Consider the following 16,861-nt stretch of genomic DNA (forward strand, 5'->3'; position numbering starts at 1 on the left):
TCTCAGCCACTGAACTCTGAGTCCGGCAAGCACTGCGCCTGTGGTGACGTCACGGATTGCTTAACCGCTTCGACAAAATCTCGATTCTCTGCGCGCCTTTTTCAAACACTGACTGTAGTTGTCCGTTTCGTGTTTGTTTTCTGTCAAATAAAGCACGCTTTTATGTGCAATTGTGTAAATACTAAGTGCGCGTGGTTTGTAATAGTGTGTAAACACGAATTGGAACATTTGACCAGTGCTTAATCGTTGCGAATACCAAAGATGCTCGAATAAGTCATGGTGTCCCGCACGACAACAGAGGGAAAACCAAACAAGCAACACTATAACACACGAGTGATAACAACTGGCACTGCCGTAATGGCTTGCCTTCTAGACGTCTGTCTATTACGTATGCTCTTTCTTTGTGTATAATGTGATTTCTGTATTAGTAATTACTTTTTAGCATAATGGCACGGAAAAAAACAGAATTGCTGTCATTTGTTTCTCTTAGTGCAAACTGTATGGGCAAAATAATGTTGAATTGCCAAGAATCTTAACAACTATCAATAACATTTTTTCATGCTGTTTTTAAGGATAAACTGTATTTGAAATGTTTCAAAAACAGCAGCAGGCACGGCAGTGCTTTTAACATAAATAGGGGGACATTTATCCAAAAATGTAGTCTCGTGTGATGGGATTTTTATCACGTGCCTCTTGTGGTGCTGGGTGATTCGTTCTTTTTGAGCGACTCTTTGGTGAATCATAGGAATCGGTTCAGTGGAGCTCAAAGGGACTAGTGCTAAAGTGCATGCGTGTCGTAACTTCTACGTGTCGCTGCCGGATGTGTAAAGCGCATGCGTAACAGCTGCCTAAATCATAGTGCTTCGATTAATTTCGTTCCGTTCAAAATTATCAGAATCTTTGAATCACTGATTCGTTCACTATAAAAACAATAAGCTATATTCTAGTTTAAAGAATAGTATCATAATTATGTGACGTTAATCACCAAACAATACAAAAATATAAAACTCAAGCAACAAAATAAGTAATTAACACATAATAATAATAATAATCCACTTTATTGAATTTTGACAATAAATACAATTTCAACAATAAATTAAAAATAACAATTGTACAAATAGACCCTTAGTGCACACATCACAGTAATACTGTTGAGAGCATTGAAATGTGACTAAATAAAATTGTTTTTAGTTTTGGGTTAATGTCCCGCAATATCGTTCTTTTATATCCCACCCTTTCTGTTACAATCAGCTATACATATATCATCAGTGATCTGAACTACAATTCAATGTACTGCGAGTCTCTTGTCAGCAGTTAAGTACACAAAGTGATTCTTTCGGTGAAATAGTTCAATGTGCTGTACTGCGAGTCAATTTTGTGCAGTTCGCTGCTCAGGTCAGTACATGAACGGATTCTTTTGGTGAACTAGATCAATGTACTGAAATGTGAGTTTCTTGTCTGCAGTTCATGAATAAACTTGCAATGGTTCTCCAGATCAGTAAGGGGTATACTGTTTCATTCACTCAGTCCATGTACTGAGACGCAAGGTTATTATAGTCTTGCCTTTTTATAATAGTTTTTACTTCTGTATTCTTTCTGACCTTACTTGGAAATTCAGTTTAGTTTTAGTTTTCCTTTATTTTACATTTGTAATTTTCATTTTTTTCAAGTTTTTAAATCACAAAGACATTTCTTTTTAATTTTTATATCTATTAGTTTCAGTTTTAGTAATTATGGCATGGAGCTCCTATGGAGTTTTGTACTTTTGTGTCACAATCAGACAGAACTGTACACTTAACAGATTTGGATACGAGTTTAATATTAGTGGAAGCTTACTACACTGCATGGTTTGCTATCTGGTTTTGTTTTTGTCTGATAAAAACAAGCATAATCAAAACCAGATACTGAATATGAACAATTTTACACTATTTTATCATTTTAAAAATATTTTCTATGTCATTTGTGCAGAACAAATCTGCACTGACTGTTGACACTTTTTATCTTTTCATTTTATTGGCAAAAGTGGGCCAATTTGAAATGAAATTTAGGTGAATTTTTTGAAGATTTAAGGGTTTTTTTTTTTTTACTCAAAATGTCAACAGCAAACAACATTTTCTGCTCCAAGACAATGTGCTTATAATGTGTGCCTTCCATATTGCATTCCAAAATCTCCAATACTGGGCTTTGTTTTTTTTCTACTAGCCATATTGATCTCTGATTCCATCTCAGGCACAAATAATTTATAGACAGAGTTTTGCTACCTGCAGGGCTGAAAAGATATAAAAAAAAAATCAGAAAATAGATTTTACTGTTTTCTGATGGGTGTGATCATGAAAATCGTGGGGGCTTAGGAAGAACAGGAATCTTAGGCTTGAATCAATGTGCAGACCCCACCTGGCTGTATTGAGGGAAACAAAGAAAAACAAGCATGTTGTGTGAAGTTTAGGGGTGGCGAGACTTGAATAGCTCACTATAAAAACAGTAAACTCTTAATGAGCAGAGTAAGAGCAGGTAATAGGAGTGCGGAGGGGCACAAAATGACAGAGACAGCATCTGAGATTATTAACAATATATACTTTATATAAACATGTTTATCCAGAGCAGAATACATGTAACCTGGAGCCTACCCCAGCAGGTTTGGATGCAAGGCAGGAAAAATCCCTAGTATGCAATATGTATGATATGGCTGATGTTAAGAACAAAAAGAATATAATATTTCAGCTATCTATTTTGAGAGGGAGTGACACATTGAAAAAAGGGAGACAAATATTTTAAAATATAATTCTGCTACTGGATTATTTTCACAATATCAGGTATTTTGAGCTGTGAAAATTAACTAAAAAAGATAATTTAATAATATAGAATAAATACAAAACACATTAGTATATTTATACCTGTAGTTCAGTAGAGACATTGTCAACTCAGGAATTTTACAAGGTTTGTATCACTTCATTGTTAAATGATGTTTTTAAAGCAAAAGTGATTGGTCAGTAAGAATATGCTGATCTTGTATGTTTACCGTCAGTCTCTCGATCAGTGTCGTTTTATTTTCAAAAATCAGGAGTGGTCTCCCCTCGGCTTTCTCATTTACTCAGATATGGGGATGGATATATGAGGAGTAAACTTCAAGGCAATGATTATATTTTTATATTATGTACAGTAAAGAACAATCAACAACAAATCAAATTAACAATATTTTGAACAATTATTCTAAAAGTAAAGTTGAATTAGTTGGACTCTGCTACTGCATGAATAAACAAAAATCGAGTATGTGTTCAGGTAAAGTACCACTTCCAGTTGATGGATTTGGCCCAAAAGCTAATACAGATCTACAACTTTGGTGTAGCAACCACATGCCGAATTTCATCCATGTATCTCTTTGCGTTTTTGAGTTGTCGTGTTTACACACACAGACATAAACACAGAGAGAGAGAGTTCCAAAAAATGCCATTTTCAGATTCAGGGATGTCTAAAACGTCAAGATTCATCAAAATCTCGAGGTTGAATTTTTTTATGATTACTATACTTTCTCTGTACTTCATATACAAGAAAGTAAAAACTGTTTCTCCTGTGCAAAGTGGCAGGTGAATTACTGTCAACAAAAAGCAGGCACCTGAGAAATAAACTGAAACGTTACTCACTTGTGATTTTCAGTGTCCATATGGTAAAGGTTTTGTTGACCAGCACAATACGATTTCAGGCGTTTGCGCTTGTTGTATATCAAGATATAATTCAAAGAAAGGCGTCACAGTAAATCGCTTTCTATTTCACATGCTTTACACACTGGTAGTCAGCTTGCTCTGTCACCACAAATGCTGTGTGAACACCCACCATCCATCACCAGCCTCCGTTAACTGGATAAATATATGCGGGCGGCTCATGGTGGATGACTTGCTGTTTTAGACTTAAAAGTTACAAGGTTTAAAGACTAATGGCAAGAATATTCATTCAAAAACAAAAATTAAAAATATTTTTAGTAAATTATTTTATTTCAGTTAGTCTATCTAGCTACTTTAATAGTTTTGTTTAGTTTTTCATATTCAGTTTTGTTAATCAATTTATTTTAGTTTACAAAAATGTTTTTTTAAATAATAGTTTCAGTTTTGATTTTCGTTTTCGTTAACTATAATAACCTTGCTGAGATGGTCATAGTTCACTTAGTCAAAGTGGACTGCTCAATGGGAGGTGCTTGGTGTCATCTACCAAGTCAGTCATTGGCTAGTTGTCGTCAACACCATTTTACTGAAACAATTTACTGATAGGCTATTTTCCAAATATAGCAGCCATTTAAGTGACATTAACATGATAGCTCCAGATTGTTGCTGAATGCAAAATAAAATGTAGCACACACTGCACACGCCTCGAAAAGATTTGTTATTTAATGTTAGTGAACCAGTACATTTGTTAGTAATGATAATAATACATTTTATTTATATAGCACCTTTCCAATGGTCAAGAGTCAAAGATAAGTACAAAAGAACTAGTTCATTTTTCACTGCATATCACTATTAAATCAAGAGTCTCAACTCGTTTGATTCAGGAGCGACTCACTTCCCTGAGAATCAGTCTGATGATTAATTTGATTTGTGACCGAATTGTTAACGAGTTTCAAACTTGTCATTCACTTGTGATTCTGTAATGCATCGTCTTATTTTAATTATGCATCTTAAATGTGTTATTTTTGTTTGTTTTTGATACACTTTATTAATTCCCAAGGGGTAATTGTCTTTTCATGTGACCTTTTGGAGGTCAGCCATTGTACAGCACCCTAGAACAATTTTCAGGTTAAGAGCCTTGCTTAAGGTCCAGCTGAGTAAGATCCATTCTGGCAGTAACGGGATTTTGAATTGGCAACTTTCCAGATTTTAGCACAGATCCTTGGCTTAAGAGCCACCACTCCGTCATAATTAAATTTTATTATCAAGCTTTGTGTACTAAAACAGGGCAACAGCATATGAATTATCATGTAAAACATATAATGAATAAAACATGTAATGAATTTTATGTATAAATAAATAATGCTGTATTTGTAGATTATTAATATTATTGCTTGCTAATTTATATTTATTATGTATTTATATACACACAAACGTACAAATATGTGAAACTGATATACACCCATCCATCCATTATCCAGCCCAATGTATCCTAACTACAGGGTCACGGGGGTCTGCTGGAGCCAATCCCAGCCTACACAAGGTGCAAGGTAGGAAACAAACCCTGGGCAGGGCACCAGACCACCACAGAACTAATATACAAATTATTTTATATTTGTGAAGGGATCAAAGCCACAGAACTATAGTAATAAATTATCCTGAAAAATGAATCAAATAATATAAGAAATCCATTCACTTAAATGGGTAGTTCAAAAGAATCAATTCATTAAATTGAATCAAAAAGCCCATTACTACTCTCCAACAGAAAGCATTACAGGCTGGCAAAATTATAATGCCTGCAGCAATCCATAATCTACAATGCCTCTTTCAAAAAATGAAGCAACCAACATTTTCTTTTGGCTGTTCATAACAAGACAGTAGTTAATTAATTTCAAAATAGGATAGTGTGTGTTGCCTATCTAGGTTTCCATCCTTCATCCATCCTCTAAATTTGCTTATTCAGAGTAGAGCCATGGGAAAGCTTAAGCCTGCTCCAGCAAAAATATGGCACAAAGCAGGAACAATCCTTATGCAGGGTGCCAGCCCATAATAGTGTGAAAACACACACACAAATCTTTTGCAAATTTAGCGTTGTCAGTCCACCTAAGGTACAGTACATAGACAGATAGATACTTTATTAATCCCAAGGGGAAATTCACATAATCCAGCAGCAGTATACTGATACAAAGAAACAATATTAAATTAAATAGTAATAAAAATGAAAAGGCAGACAATAACTTTGAGTAATGTTAGCATTTACTCCCCCGGGTGGAATTAAAGAGTCGCATAGTGTGGGGGAGGAACGATCTCCTCAGTCTGTCAGTGGAGCAGGACAGTGACAAAAGTCTGTCACTGAAGCTACTCCTCTGCCTGGAGATGACACTGTTCAGTGGATGCAGTGGATTATTCATGATTGACAGGAGTTTGCTTAATGCCCGTCGCTCTGCCACAGATGTTAAACTGTCCAACTTTACTCCTACAATAGAGCCTGCCTTCTTAACAAGTTTGTCCAGGCGTGAGGCATCTTTCATCTTTATGCTGCCACCCCAGCACACCACCGCGTAGAAGAGGGCACTCGCCACAACCGTCTGGTAGAACATCTGCAGCATCTTACTGCAGATGTTGAAGGATGCCAACCTTCTCAGAAAGTATAGTCTGCTCTGACCTTTCTTACATAGAGCATCAGTATTGGCAGTCCAGTCCAATTTGTCATCTAGCTGCACTCCCAGATATTTATAGGTCTACACCCTCTGCACACATTCACCTCTGATGATAACAGGGTCCATGAGGGGCCTCCTAAAATCCACCACCAGCTCCTTGGTTTTGCTGGTGTTAAGATGTAAGTGGTTTGAGTTGCACCATTTAACAAAGTCTTTGATTAGCTTCCTGTACTCCTCCTCCTGCCCACTCCTGATGCAGCCCACAATAGCAGTGTCATCAGCGAACTTTTGCACGTGGCAGGGCTCCGAGTCATATTGGAAGTCTGATGTATATAGATTGAACAGGACCGGAGAAAGTACAGTCCCCTGTGGCGCCCCTGTATTGTATTGCTGAACACAATGTCAGACCTGCAGTTCCCAAGACACACATATTGAGGTCTGTCTGTAACATGTCTTTGGTTGTGGTTTTACTCCAGTTATGTCTCACAGTCCAAACTCCACACAGGGAGCACCTTGAACTTCAACAGTCTCCTTGTGGAGAGGCACCAGTGCTTTCGCTGCGTCTCAAGTCTGATGCAGTGAATTCAGCTGTATTATGCACACTTCCAGGTGTATCAACACAAATGTCTTGGATTAAACACTTGTCTTAGACAATCCCAAGAATTATAGATGGCTGTCCTTTGTGAATAATGTAATTGTGGTAACCATTTGTTTGGGGGAAGTGTAAACATCAAGCGTGCTGCAAACCTGTGGCACAAGGTGTAACAAAGAATTGTAGTATACAATCTTTTTTTGCTTCCACAACATTTGTGTTGACTTGATGTATTTGTTGTATATTGTATTAGACTTGGAATACAAGGAATATAAGAGAGAAACTGTGAAGTGGTGAAAAGAATGCATAAACTTGGGAATTTCTCTTTATTAATGGACACTTAGGCCAATGAGAGATGAGTACTTGATTTAAACTCACATTGATCAGAATGCTGTCTTGTTTCTTGCTGGATGCTAGACAGGTTACATTGCTGCATTTTATTGGGGCAGCATGCAGTGAATTTTCGCTGATCTTCCTGAAGACAAATATTCATAAGAACAGACAGAAGCTGCCATAAGCCAATGTCACATTACATGACTTCAGGCCGTAGGGTATGTCAGACTTGGTGACTAAAATTGATGATCTTCTCAATGCACCATATCAATTTACACGACTAGTAATCATTGAGCATGTCAAATTACCTCACTGTGTGATAACTGTCCAGGACAGTTTCACATTTTGCAAACTGGCTGTATTTTCTAACAGCCTACAATATGCAGGCAGGAAAATGTTATAAAGAACAATATCTAAATTACATAATTGAAGGAAAGCATTGTTGGGAAGGAAAAATGTTTTGATTTAAATATTCTTAAAGTGGAAGATGCTGTACAAGTAGTGGAGCCATCTTCAGAGAGGGTTAAGTGGCTAGCAAGAGAAAAAATGTATCTCTCTTTAAAGATTTAGGGTAGGTCAAAGGTTATATTTACTAAGTCACTGTAGATGAAAAGGTTTCAGCAGCAGCAGCTCAAAGTCTGAGGTGAGTACCTTACCTGATGTGAACTGGAAAAAATGCTGGATGATGGCATTATTGAAATAATGAATGAATGTACATAACGGATGTTAAATACTCAATAATAACTAAAAAAGATAACACGATTGTGAGACTGTATAGATCTATGATAAGCAAGAAAAAAACAGTTATCACAGAAAGGTATCCAGTGCCAACTGCTGACAACATATTGCAGGCCGGGCAAGTTAGATGCTAAAAAAAGGGTTTTGGGAGGTAGAGTTAGCTCTTGAATCACGGCACCTAATCACTTTCATTATACACTGCAGTTGCTGTTATTTCAGAGATATTCTGTTTGGCATGTCTAGTACATCAGGGGCAAATCAAAACATTTTGGATTAAATGTTGTATGGAATGCAAGCTGCTATACAGTATATGGATGATGTGGTAGTACATGCAGAAAATGAAGAACAACTTGAACACAGGCACAGACAAGAATTTCAAAAATTCCAAGATAAAACATTAATTTTAAATAAAAGTAAGTGTAGTATATGGTCTGAAGAAATTGAGATACTCAGATATTTGGTCTCTGACAAAAGAGATATATCTAGACCTGAGAAAGATTAATCTGTTTGTAATGCACAGAGACCTAAGTATATTGTACTTTTGTGATTGTTCTTAAGCACTTGTAGAGTTTTGATGAAATTCTTTCCTAATTATGCAGATACATCAGCACCTCAGTAAAATAATAATAAAAAAATAAAAACAGAAGTGGGAATAGACTTCGGAGATGGAGAATACCTTTGCTAAATTGAAAAGAGCACATAAAACTGAACCATGTCTGGCATTACAAATTAGATTTGCCAACAGTAGAGATCAGTGACTTGGGTTCAGTAGGACTGGGAACAGTATTGTCTCAAACACAAGATGATGTACAGAACAAAACCTCGAGTTATGCTAGTCTCTGACTGACCCAATCAGAGAGTCGTTATTCACAAATAGAGCATAAGGCTTTGAGTTGTGCAACATTGCTAACACCCAGGATGCAAAGACTTGGGTTGATATTACAGCAATATCTTTACAAAATTGAACATACAGTAGGAAAGACCAATTTTGCATTTCAGCTGTTATGTCTTCCTTTTAAATGACAAAGCACATAATGATTATGTAGGAACTTCTGTTAATAGAATGCTTTCAGTCAGTGCTTATGAACTGCAGGCACTGACATTTAAGGATGTTAAAATGCCACTAAAGAAGACAGTAATGTAAAATTGTTAATTTCTGTAGTTTGGATGTAGGAGGTTGGGGAGGGGGTTTGGGGCACTGACCTAATCCAATTTCAGGAGAGCTGCAGCCATACCACTGATGTAGGTAGTAGTTATCTGTCTGTGATGGCATGCTTCCCAGAGGACTAAGGACTGTGTTACCGAAAATAAAAGTCAAAAAAGTACTGGAAATAACTGATTGGACACATAAACGTGTGGTATGTACAAAACAGTAACCAAGGACATGGAAAATGATGTTAAGACTGATAAACAAATGTTTCACTTGTGTGTTAAATTTGCCAATGCATGGATCAATCAATCTATTCACCCACTTGAATTATTTCCAAGGCCTTGGACAAAATTGGGTATTGACCTGGTAGGTGCCATTCAGAATGACTACATATCTGACTGTCATAGACTATTAAAACCTCATACCCCGAAGCATCATTGTATTTGACGTGTCATTGGACGCAGTTACTAGAGAACTGAGGAATATCTTTGCATGATTTTGATTATTCATTACAGGTAAAAACAGATAATGATAGAATATGTGAAGGGCAACTGTTTGAATAATTTCTCACTAATTATGAAATGAAACATATCCAAAAGGAGTGGAAATATTTCCCAAAATTCTTTATGTATGCTAAGTATATGCTCCAGTCATCAATAACTATCATCAGTTTATTATCAATCCAATTTTGCATTACTTGCTTAAAATTTGGAACCAATGTAAGGAACACATTAAGTTACAGATGTTATTCTCTCTGCTGCTGTGAGTAAGATGATAGTTAAAATAAGATGCCAGTAGTTTCACATCTAAACTTGTATTTATTTCATGTGTTGCAAAATATTAATCACATCTTTCCACTTGTTTGTGCTGATATTTATAACACAGCATTTGACAGGACCACTGATTAACATGGTAGTAAACACCTGAAATATTTATGTGCTGGTTTCATTAATATCTTGAGCTGAGTAAAGCAAGACATTATGACTTCTTGTATGACGTTTTTGTTGTTCACAATGTTAACAAGTGTGGCATCTTGTTATTGAGGGTGTGTATACAGTATATTTGTTTGCAATCCTATGTGCAGAATAGGTTGAAAGGCAAATCTAAACTGGTTCAGTGGTGGTGGGTGTGTCACTTTTTGTGATAGACTATTGCCTCATCAAATCAGGGTTGGTTTCCACCATGCACTCAATGTTGCATGGACAGCCCATGGCCATGTGTCTCTAAATTGAATTAAGCAGGTCAGAAAATGGTTATATACATTGTGTAGGCTACTGAATGTCAGTCAACAAAGAACATCTTTATAATTATCAATATTTAATTCCTTTGTCCATCATAAAACTTTTCAGTACAATCCTATGTCAGTACTCATAATGTTATCATAACATCTGTCCATGCACTGACCCCAAGAATAACAACAAATGTGAGGGCAGGTTTTACAAAGTGACTAAATGTTTTTTTTTGTCAGATATGTACATAGAAGAATAGGTTCTGCACCATATCACTGGCTGTGCTTGTTAGTCAGCTGAAAACCTTTTGTACACAAGATTTGCAGAATACATAATACTTTCTCTTACCATTGTCACTGTTAGACCTTCCAGTGGGAGCGTGCACGGGCATTAGTGCTTGTCGAATAGCCTTCTCCCAGACGAGGCTCTCAGATGCATCTTTATGTACCTGCGATGAAGTGAAGTATGCTCCAGTGACATAATACACCTGTGTGTCTGTGGTGAGTACAAAGCAGTGCTCTGTATCATCTGCTGCACTGTTTATCATCAGAATTTCAGACAGGGGCAGCTCCTGTGAGAAAAATTCAAATGGATTAATCTAGCACTTGAAGATCCCACAGTGGTTATGCATATACTATAATTATGACAAAATGACCAGCGTCATTTTGACCCTTGTTGATGATGAATCACATAATAGTTATCAAGCTCTGTTAATGGACAAGCCTTCAGTCAATTGCTTATTCATAAACTTGTGTCAGGTGATCATCTGATCAATTGAAGGCTTAATGTTTCATTCTAATTTCTGTTCTAGTATTGGCCATTCCTGTTTTTAATGTGTGCAATTATATTTTAAGTAGTCAACATTTTATTATAGCTGCAATGTATACTTGGGAGCTTTGCCGTTGACTTCAGTTTTATGACTGTAGCTCAGTATATCTAAATGAAAGAACAGAGGAGGCACCAATTTTTATATTTCATAAAATGCATTATACTTAGCATTAACACAATGTAAATTAAAGCTTATATCTTATAGGAGAAGCAAAACTGATTTATTCAATGGATAAAATGAATTGCAATTTAAGAAAAAAAGAATATTGAAACGATTGGCAATCTTGAAATACAACATAAATCAAATAGCAACACATTTAAAGTTTCTTTAACTGATTGTTGCCTAATAACATAACACTACATCCAGTGCTATGGCTTAAAGATGAAAAATCATTCTTCTATAAAGACAAAGTTGCATGAGCACCTGAATAAAATAAAACTCTCCACAGAAGAATACTTAAGGGTTTGCTTGTGAACATGCAAGCGTAAAAATAAAAGAAAGACCCTCTGACATCAACAGCTGTGGTTTTAAAACCGACTGCTGATGATGAATATTTAGAAGCACAATTTCTGATTAAAAGTAAACCAACTGCAGGTTAGTACATCTCCACAAGAAAGCTACAAGGCCCTGCCTATGTCCTTTGTTGAAAGTTGTACAATAAAACAAAATTACTGCTGAAATTACTTGTCTAACAGGCAATATTACAGTCTTGAACGAGCAGACTGCTATCAATTTTAACAACTGTGATGTTGGGCTTAGAGATGAACTGAAAGATTTTCCAGTATTTCTGACTAGCTTTGTGAAACTCAGTACCCTAGTATCTGAAATATGAAATTACACACACACAAATCCCATTAGGAAAATAAGTGTTTAGTTATAAAATGTATTTATTTTTAAATTGTAAAATGTATTTTACATTTTATGAGGACTTTTTATCTCGTAATGTTAAGTTGCTCTGGTTGCCTAGTAATGACTAGATGACCACATGATTTTTAAAGGAGCATATAGACAACAGTCAATTAATTCTTAGTGTTCTGTGATGAAATCTTTTAGTCACAAGTGAAAAATGCCTTTTTTTGGTGTTTGTGTTGTATCAGCCAAAACACGTCAGAATGTGCAGAGCTTCATGGAAAATTATTTGCTCACTAAAATTCTTCAGAGGCTGATTTATTGGTTAGTGTTGCTTTGCCTCGGTTTGATAAACAAGGCTGTTACTTCCAGAGCAGCTCATTCTTGGGAGGAGGAGGAGGCTGGGAGCATGCACTGCATTGCCACACCTGCCACACAATGAACCACCTAGATTGGGATCTGAGTGCAGCAGCTGACACCTCACCACCACACTGGGGCAGTGTGAGTTTTTTTTACAGTTGCTGGAATGCCAATCCTGTCACCAACCCCCAAGTTTGTTGGAGGACCTGCTTGCAGGGCTGGATGTAGATTAACATCATGCCCAGGACAAAGCAGTTGCAGGCTAAGGGCCTTACTCAATTGCCCAACGGAGTAGAGTCACTTCTGGCTTTCCACGGGATTCATTCTTGGGGAGGGCAGTTAATCAGGAGATATGTATGTGTAGTCAAGTACTGCAAAAATTTGTTGAGATTGTTTGAAAAATTCTTACTATTTAGTTTTTTCAAATATCTATTTCTTGGTTGTCCTTTTTAAAAAAAAATCACAAAAAGAAAAAACAAATTGGAGTATTATTCTTTTTCAAAAGCTTGTCCCCATACAGTTAATGTATTTGTCATGTAGTTTCTGCCTGAAGCATTCCCACTTAAAAGACATTTTAAAAAAATTTTTGAAGGTGTACTTTCTTTTGGAAGCTGACTTTAGTTGCTAAGGCATTTATTCCTGCAATCGAGGTTCAAAAATAGGATGGATGAGACAAAATATGTGGTTAATGTCTAAAAGTCCTTGTCAGTAACATACTGAAAATGCTGGACTTTGTTCATGTCACTAATAAAGCTTATAGCACTTGTATATGTGATTGGGTCCATACTGATAAGCAACATGCCTGTTTACTTTTAGGAAACATATGATTCCTTTTGTGCAAAAGGAAATATCGATATTTCTAAATATGGCTATGTATCTGTTATTGTTGGGTGCAGGGGGTACTATAGGTGAAACCCCAATTTTTTAATGTGTGCCTCATTTACAAGTTCCTCCACGTTTCATCATGAAAGAATGCATCTTACCTTATAGTACTTGTTCCTGTTCTCATTATGAAACATTGTGATGCACTTGCTATCCAATTGCCAGTAATGCCGTTTTCTCTATTAAAAGGGAAAATATGACAAAAGTTTATGTAAATACAGTGTTTAAGTTTTATATTATCTTTATATTATCTCTAACCTTTTTCACAAACAATCTGACCCATACCCTATGACCTCTTTTGTCCACATAGACCTAAGATAGTGTTTCAGTCATCACTGTAATCAAAATGATCAAATCCAGAAAATCCAAAATGCGATTGTTAAAACCCTAAAGCTATCCATAACTAAAATTGATTATCAATAGTGGTTTGCTTTTGCTTTACAGCATAGTCCAACACAACCTTGGTGACTCTGAACTAGTCCGATATAGGTAAGATTGAGTGTGTGCCCTGTACCCAATGTTCATGGGATAGGCTGTTGCTTCCAGAACCCTGAACTAGATACAGAATGTGTGAAAATGGATGGATGAATAAATTGGCAGCGTGTGATTGATGAATGTGCCCTTTAAGACTGATTCACTGTCCTCATTGGGTTCCTACCTGATTCTACTGTATGACCTTTGCTTTAGACTTTTACACAATGCCATCATACTGTAATACACCAGTCTCACTGTTGGGTGTTTTTTGAAGTTTATATATATTTGAACCCCCGATTCTTCTCCTTGTCTTAAAAGGGCTATGGTGGCTGCATATGTTTGTTTCAGACAATTTGTTTATTCTTATAGTAACCCACCAATAATAAGGCATTCTTCTCCTTCTGCTGCTTCAGAAAATCCAAATTTTTATTTTGGCAATCAAATATTTTGTGGACTGAAGTAGACCAGGAGCACTTGATCATTCAACTTATTTTTTCTAAATATTTTATGAAAATAATTATTTTGTAGTGGACACACAGAAGGGTAAATGGAACAAAATTAGATGCCATGGTGTTGTAAACTTTGTTATATAAGCCTTATTTATTACTGGCTACTGGTTAAATAAAGAATCATTAATGTTTCTAACAAGACAGTAAAATTAAAAAGAATACAAAATATACTTTGAGTTGCCAGTTTATTAGGTACACCTATTTAGGAGTTTGTTGCTCCTCCTTTAGAACAGCATGAATTTATCTGAACATGGATTGTGCAAGATGCTGGAGGCATTGTCCAAGAATGTTCTACCATGAAAGAGTGATTCTGTTGCATGAGTGGTATATATGGCTACAGTTTTGTCTGGCCCTTTCCGAACAGGTCTTTCCACAATATTCCAAAGATGCTCAGTGGTGTTGTGGGGGCTGTAAAAGATCACAACTGTTACTTACACAATGACATGTTCTTAGAACCATTTGGTGAATACACATGCCTTGTAATGTGCATAACGGATAGTCACCATCCAAGTGTGTATAAACTGTAGCTCTTAAGGGATGCTCCAATAAGGAGGTTTTAGGGCCAGTACTTATCAAACATTTCCTGTTACTGGAATTAACTGATTCTGATTTGTATGCTTTATCATTTATTTATTACACTAAGCTTCTGCATAAGCAACCATGTAGAAGCCTTGCGTCCTATATTACAATGGTATTTGGTAATTAAACTGCAGAACACAAGTGTGATCTGTTCATTTTTTTCATTAACAAAATTAAATTATGTAGGCTTATTGTTCAGTGACTATAAGAACACTAAAATAAATAAAATCCCCTTAAAACATACTTTTCTAAGCTAATGAAAATTTATACAAATTATTCATCCCTAATGCATATGCCATAAAGTAAAATAAAGTGATTTTCATAAGTAAAAGCCAATAATTCTAATTAATGTTAATTAGATGTTCATCAAGAGGATGCAAGGCTAACATGCTTAACATTTATACAGTATATATTATATTTAAAAAAGACAAATTTGTCTCTTAAGCTAACAAGCCAATTGGTACTGATTGCAAATTCTTCTTGTTTGTTATTTCATCTAATTAAAGTTTTGAGCTGTCCACACACAGACAAGGAGTGTCCATTTCAAGTTACGCATAAAGCGAGACAGTCTGAACTCATTAAAGGAGCTTCTCTTTTCTGCCCCTTTTTCCTTCCATTCCAAGTTCACAAACAATACAGTATACAGGTATGTCTTCTGTTTTCTGTGCACAGACAAATCCTCAGATTCCCTTTTCTCCACTATCTTTAATGTAAAAGCCAATATTCTTTTCTTCACTATTTCCTAAAATTTAACTGACTGCTCTCTTTTTACCTTATGTTTTGGCAGTAAAAGCGACAAATGAACTTTCCCAAGTATTGCAGTATTTTTTGTAAAGCAGAACAACAATTAAACTGCCGTGGAGCTTAGGGCTCGTTTATACTTCACGCTCAGCACGCATACGCACATGCATCATGGCTGCCATGCGTTCCTAGCGTTCATTTGACGTGTACTCTGAGCAGGTCCTCAGAAATTAACACAACATGTGTGCAAGTTGCAGTACCAGCAAAAAATCGGGGGGCACAGTGTGATAAAAGTTGGAATGTGACGTCAGAGTCTCTGTTTACTATCTACATGTGACAGAAAGCCTCTATGCGGATCCTACGGGATCGATGTGCGCGCTTCGATGTTTGATGAATGGTTCGATGTGGTGAAGCAAAATGCCGACATACAGATGCATTCGTGCTGCTTTTATATTCAAGCATTGCATATTCCTGATCGTAATGACATGATACATTTTAAAAGTCTCACATACCATCTTTTGTGTCGTCTTTTTTTTTTTTTTTTGCAATTTCACAACAGCAACATGTACAGTGCTGTATTTGAGCCACAGAGAAAAAAAAACAGGGACATGGTGAAAACCTGTATTTTGTGATTAAAGTGGAAATTTCGGCTTTAATTTCGAAATGTCCACTTTAACCTCGTAGTTTACTTTATCATTAAAGCAGACCGTTGTAAACATCATCCCAGTTTTTAATTGTTACAAGCTTCTTGAACTTCCTCCTGACCTGACAGCAGTGGCAAGCAGAAATAGATCACCACACAGAACACATTAAATGTATGATATTGCAACTCTCTGCAAATTTAGAATCCTTAGATTTATACTTGATATCACCTTCATGATGAAATGCATTAAATTATGTATGTTACATTTTACAGATAAATCATTAATTTCATTTAAATAATGAATACTGTTAATGATTACACACATGGGGGTGACACGGTGGCGGAGCGGTAGCACTGCTGTCTTGCAGGGAGTCACGTCGCTGGTATTCCCTGCTTGGAGTTTACAGTACATGTTTTCCTGCTGGGTTTCCACATTGTGCTCCAGCTTCCTTCCAAAGATTTGCAGATTTTGGGATTTGGTGCCGTTAAAATGAGTGTATGTGTGTGCTTGTATTCAACTTGCGATGAGCTGAGGCCCTGTCCAGGGATTGTTTCTGACTCATGCCCAATGCTTGCTAGAATGGACACATCCCTGGATTGATGGATTTAATCATTAAACATCCTTTTCAGAGATTTT

General features: G+C 36.3%; 1 protein-coding gene across 1 annotated transcript in view; it reads right to left on the reverse strand.

Moving 5' to 3' along the window:
* The window catches only part of LOC120539286 (serine/threonine-protein kinase D3-like), a 43,681-nt gene that overhangs the window by 8,487 nt on the left and 18,333 nt on the right, over positions 1–16,861 (reverse strand). The window contains exons 9-10 of the mRNA XM_039769213.1: positions 13,380–13,457; positions 10,707–10,929 (exon numbers count right to left, since the gene is read on the reverse strand). Coding sequence (XP_039625147.1) covers positions 10,707–10,929; positions 13,380–13,457 — 301 coding nt within the window. The remainder of the gene's footprint in view (positions 1–10,706; positions 10,930–13,379; positions 13,458–16,861) is intronic.

This window comes from Polypterus senegalus, chromosome 11 (genome assembly GCF_016835505.1).
Source record: "Polypterus senegalus isolate Bchr_013 chromosome 11, ASM1683550v1, whole genome shotgun sequence".
Lineage (NCBI taxonomy): Eukaryota > Metazoa > Chordata > Cladistia > Polypteriformes > Polypteridae > Polypterus > Polypterus senegalus.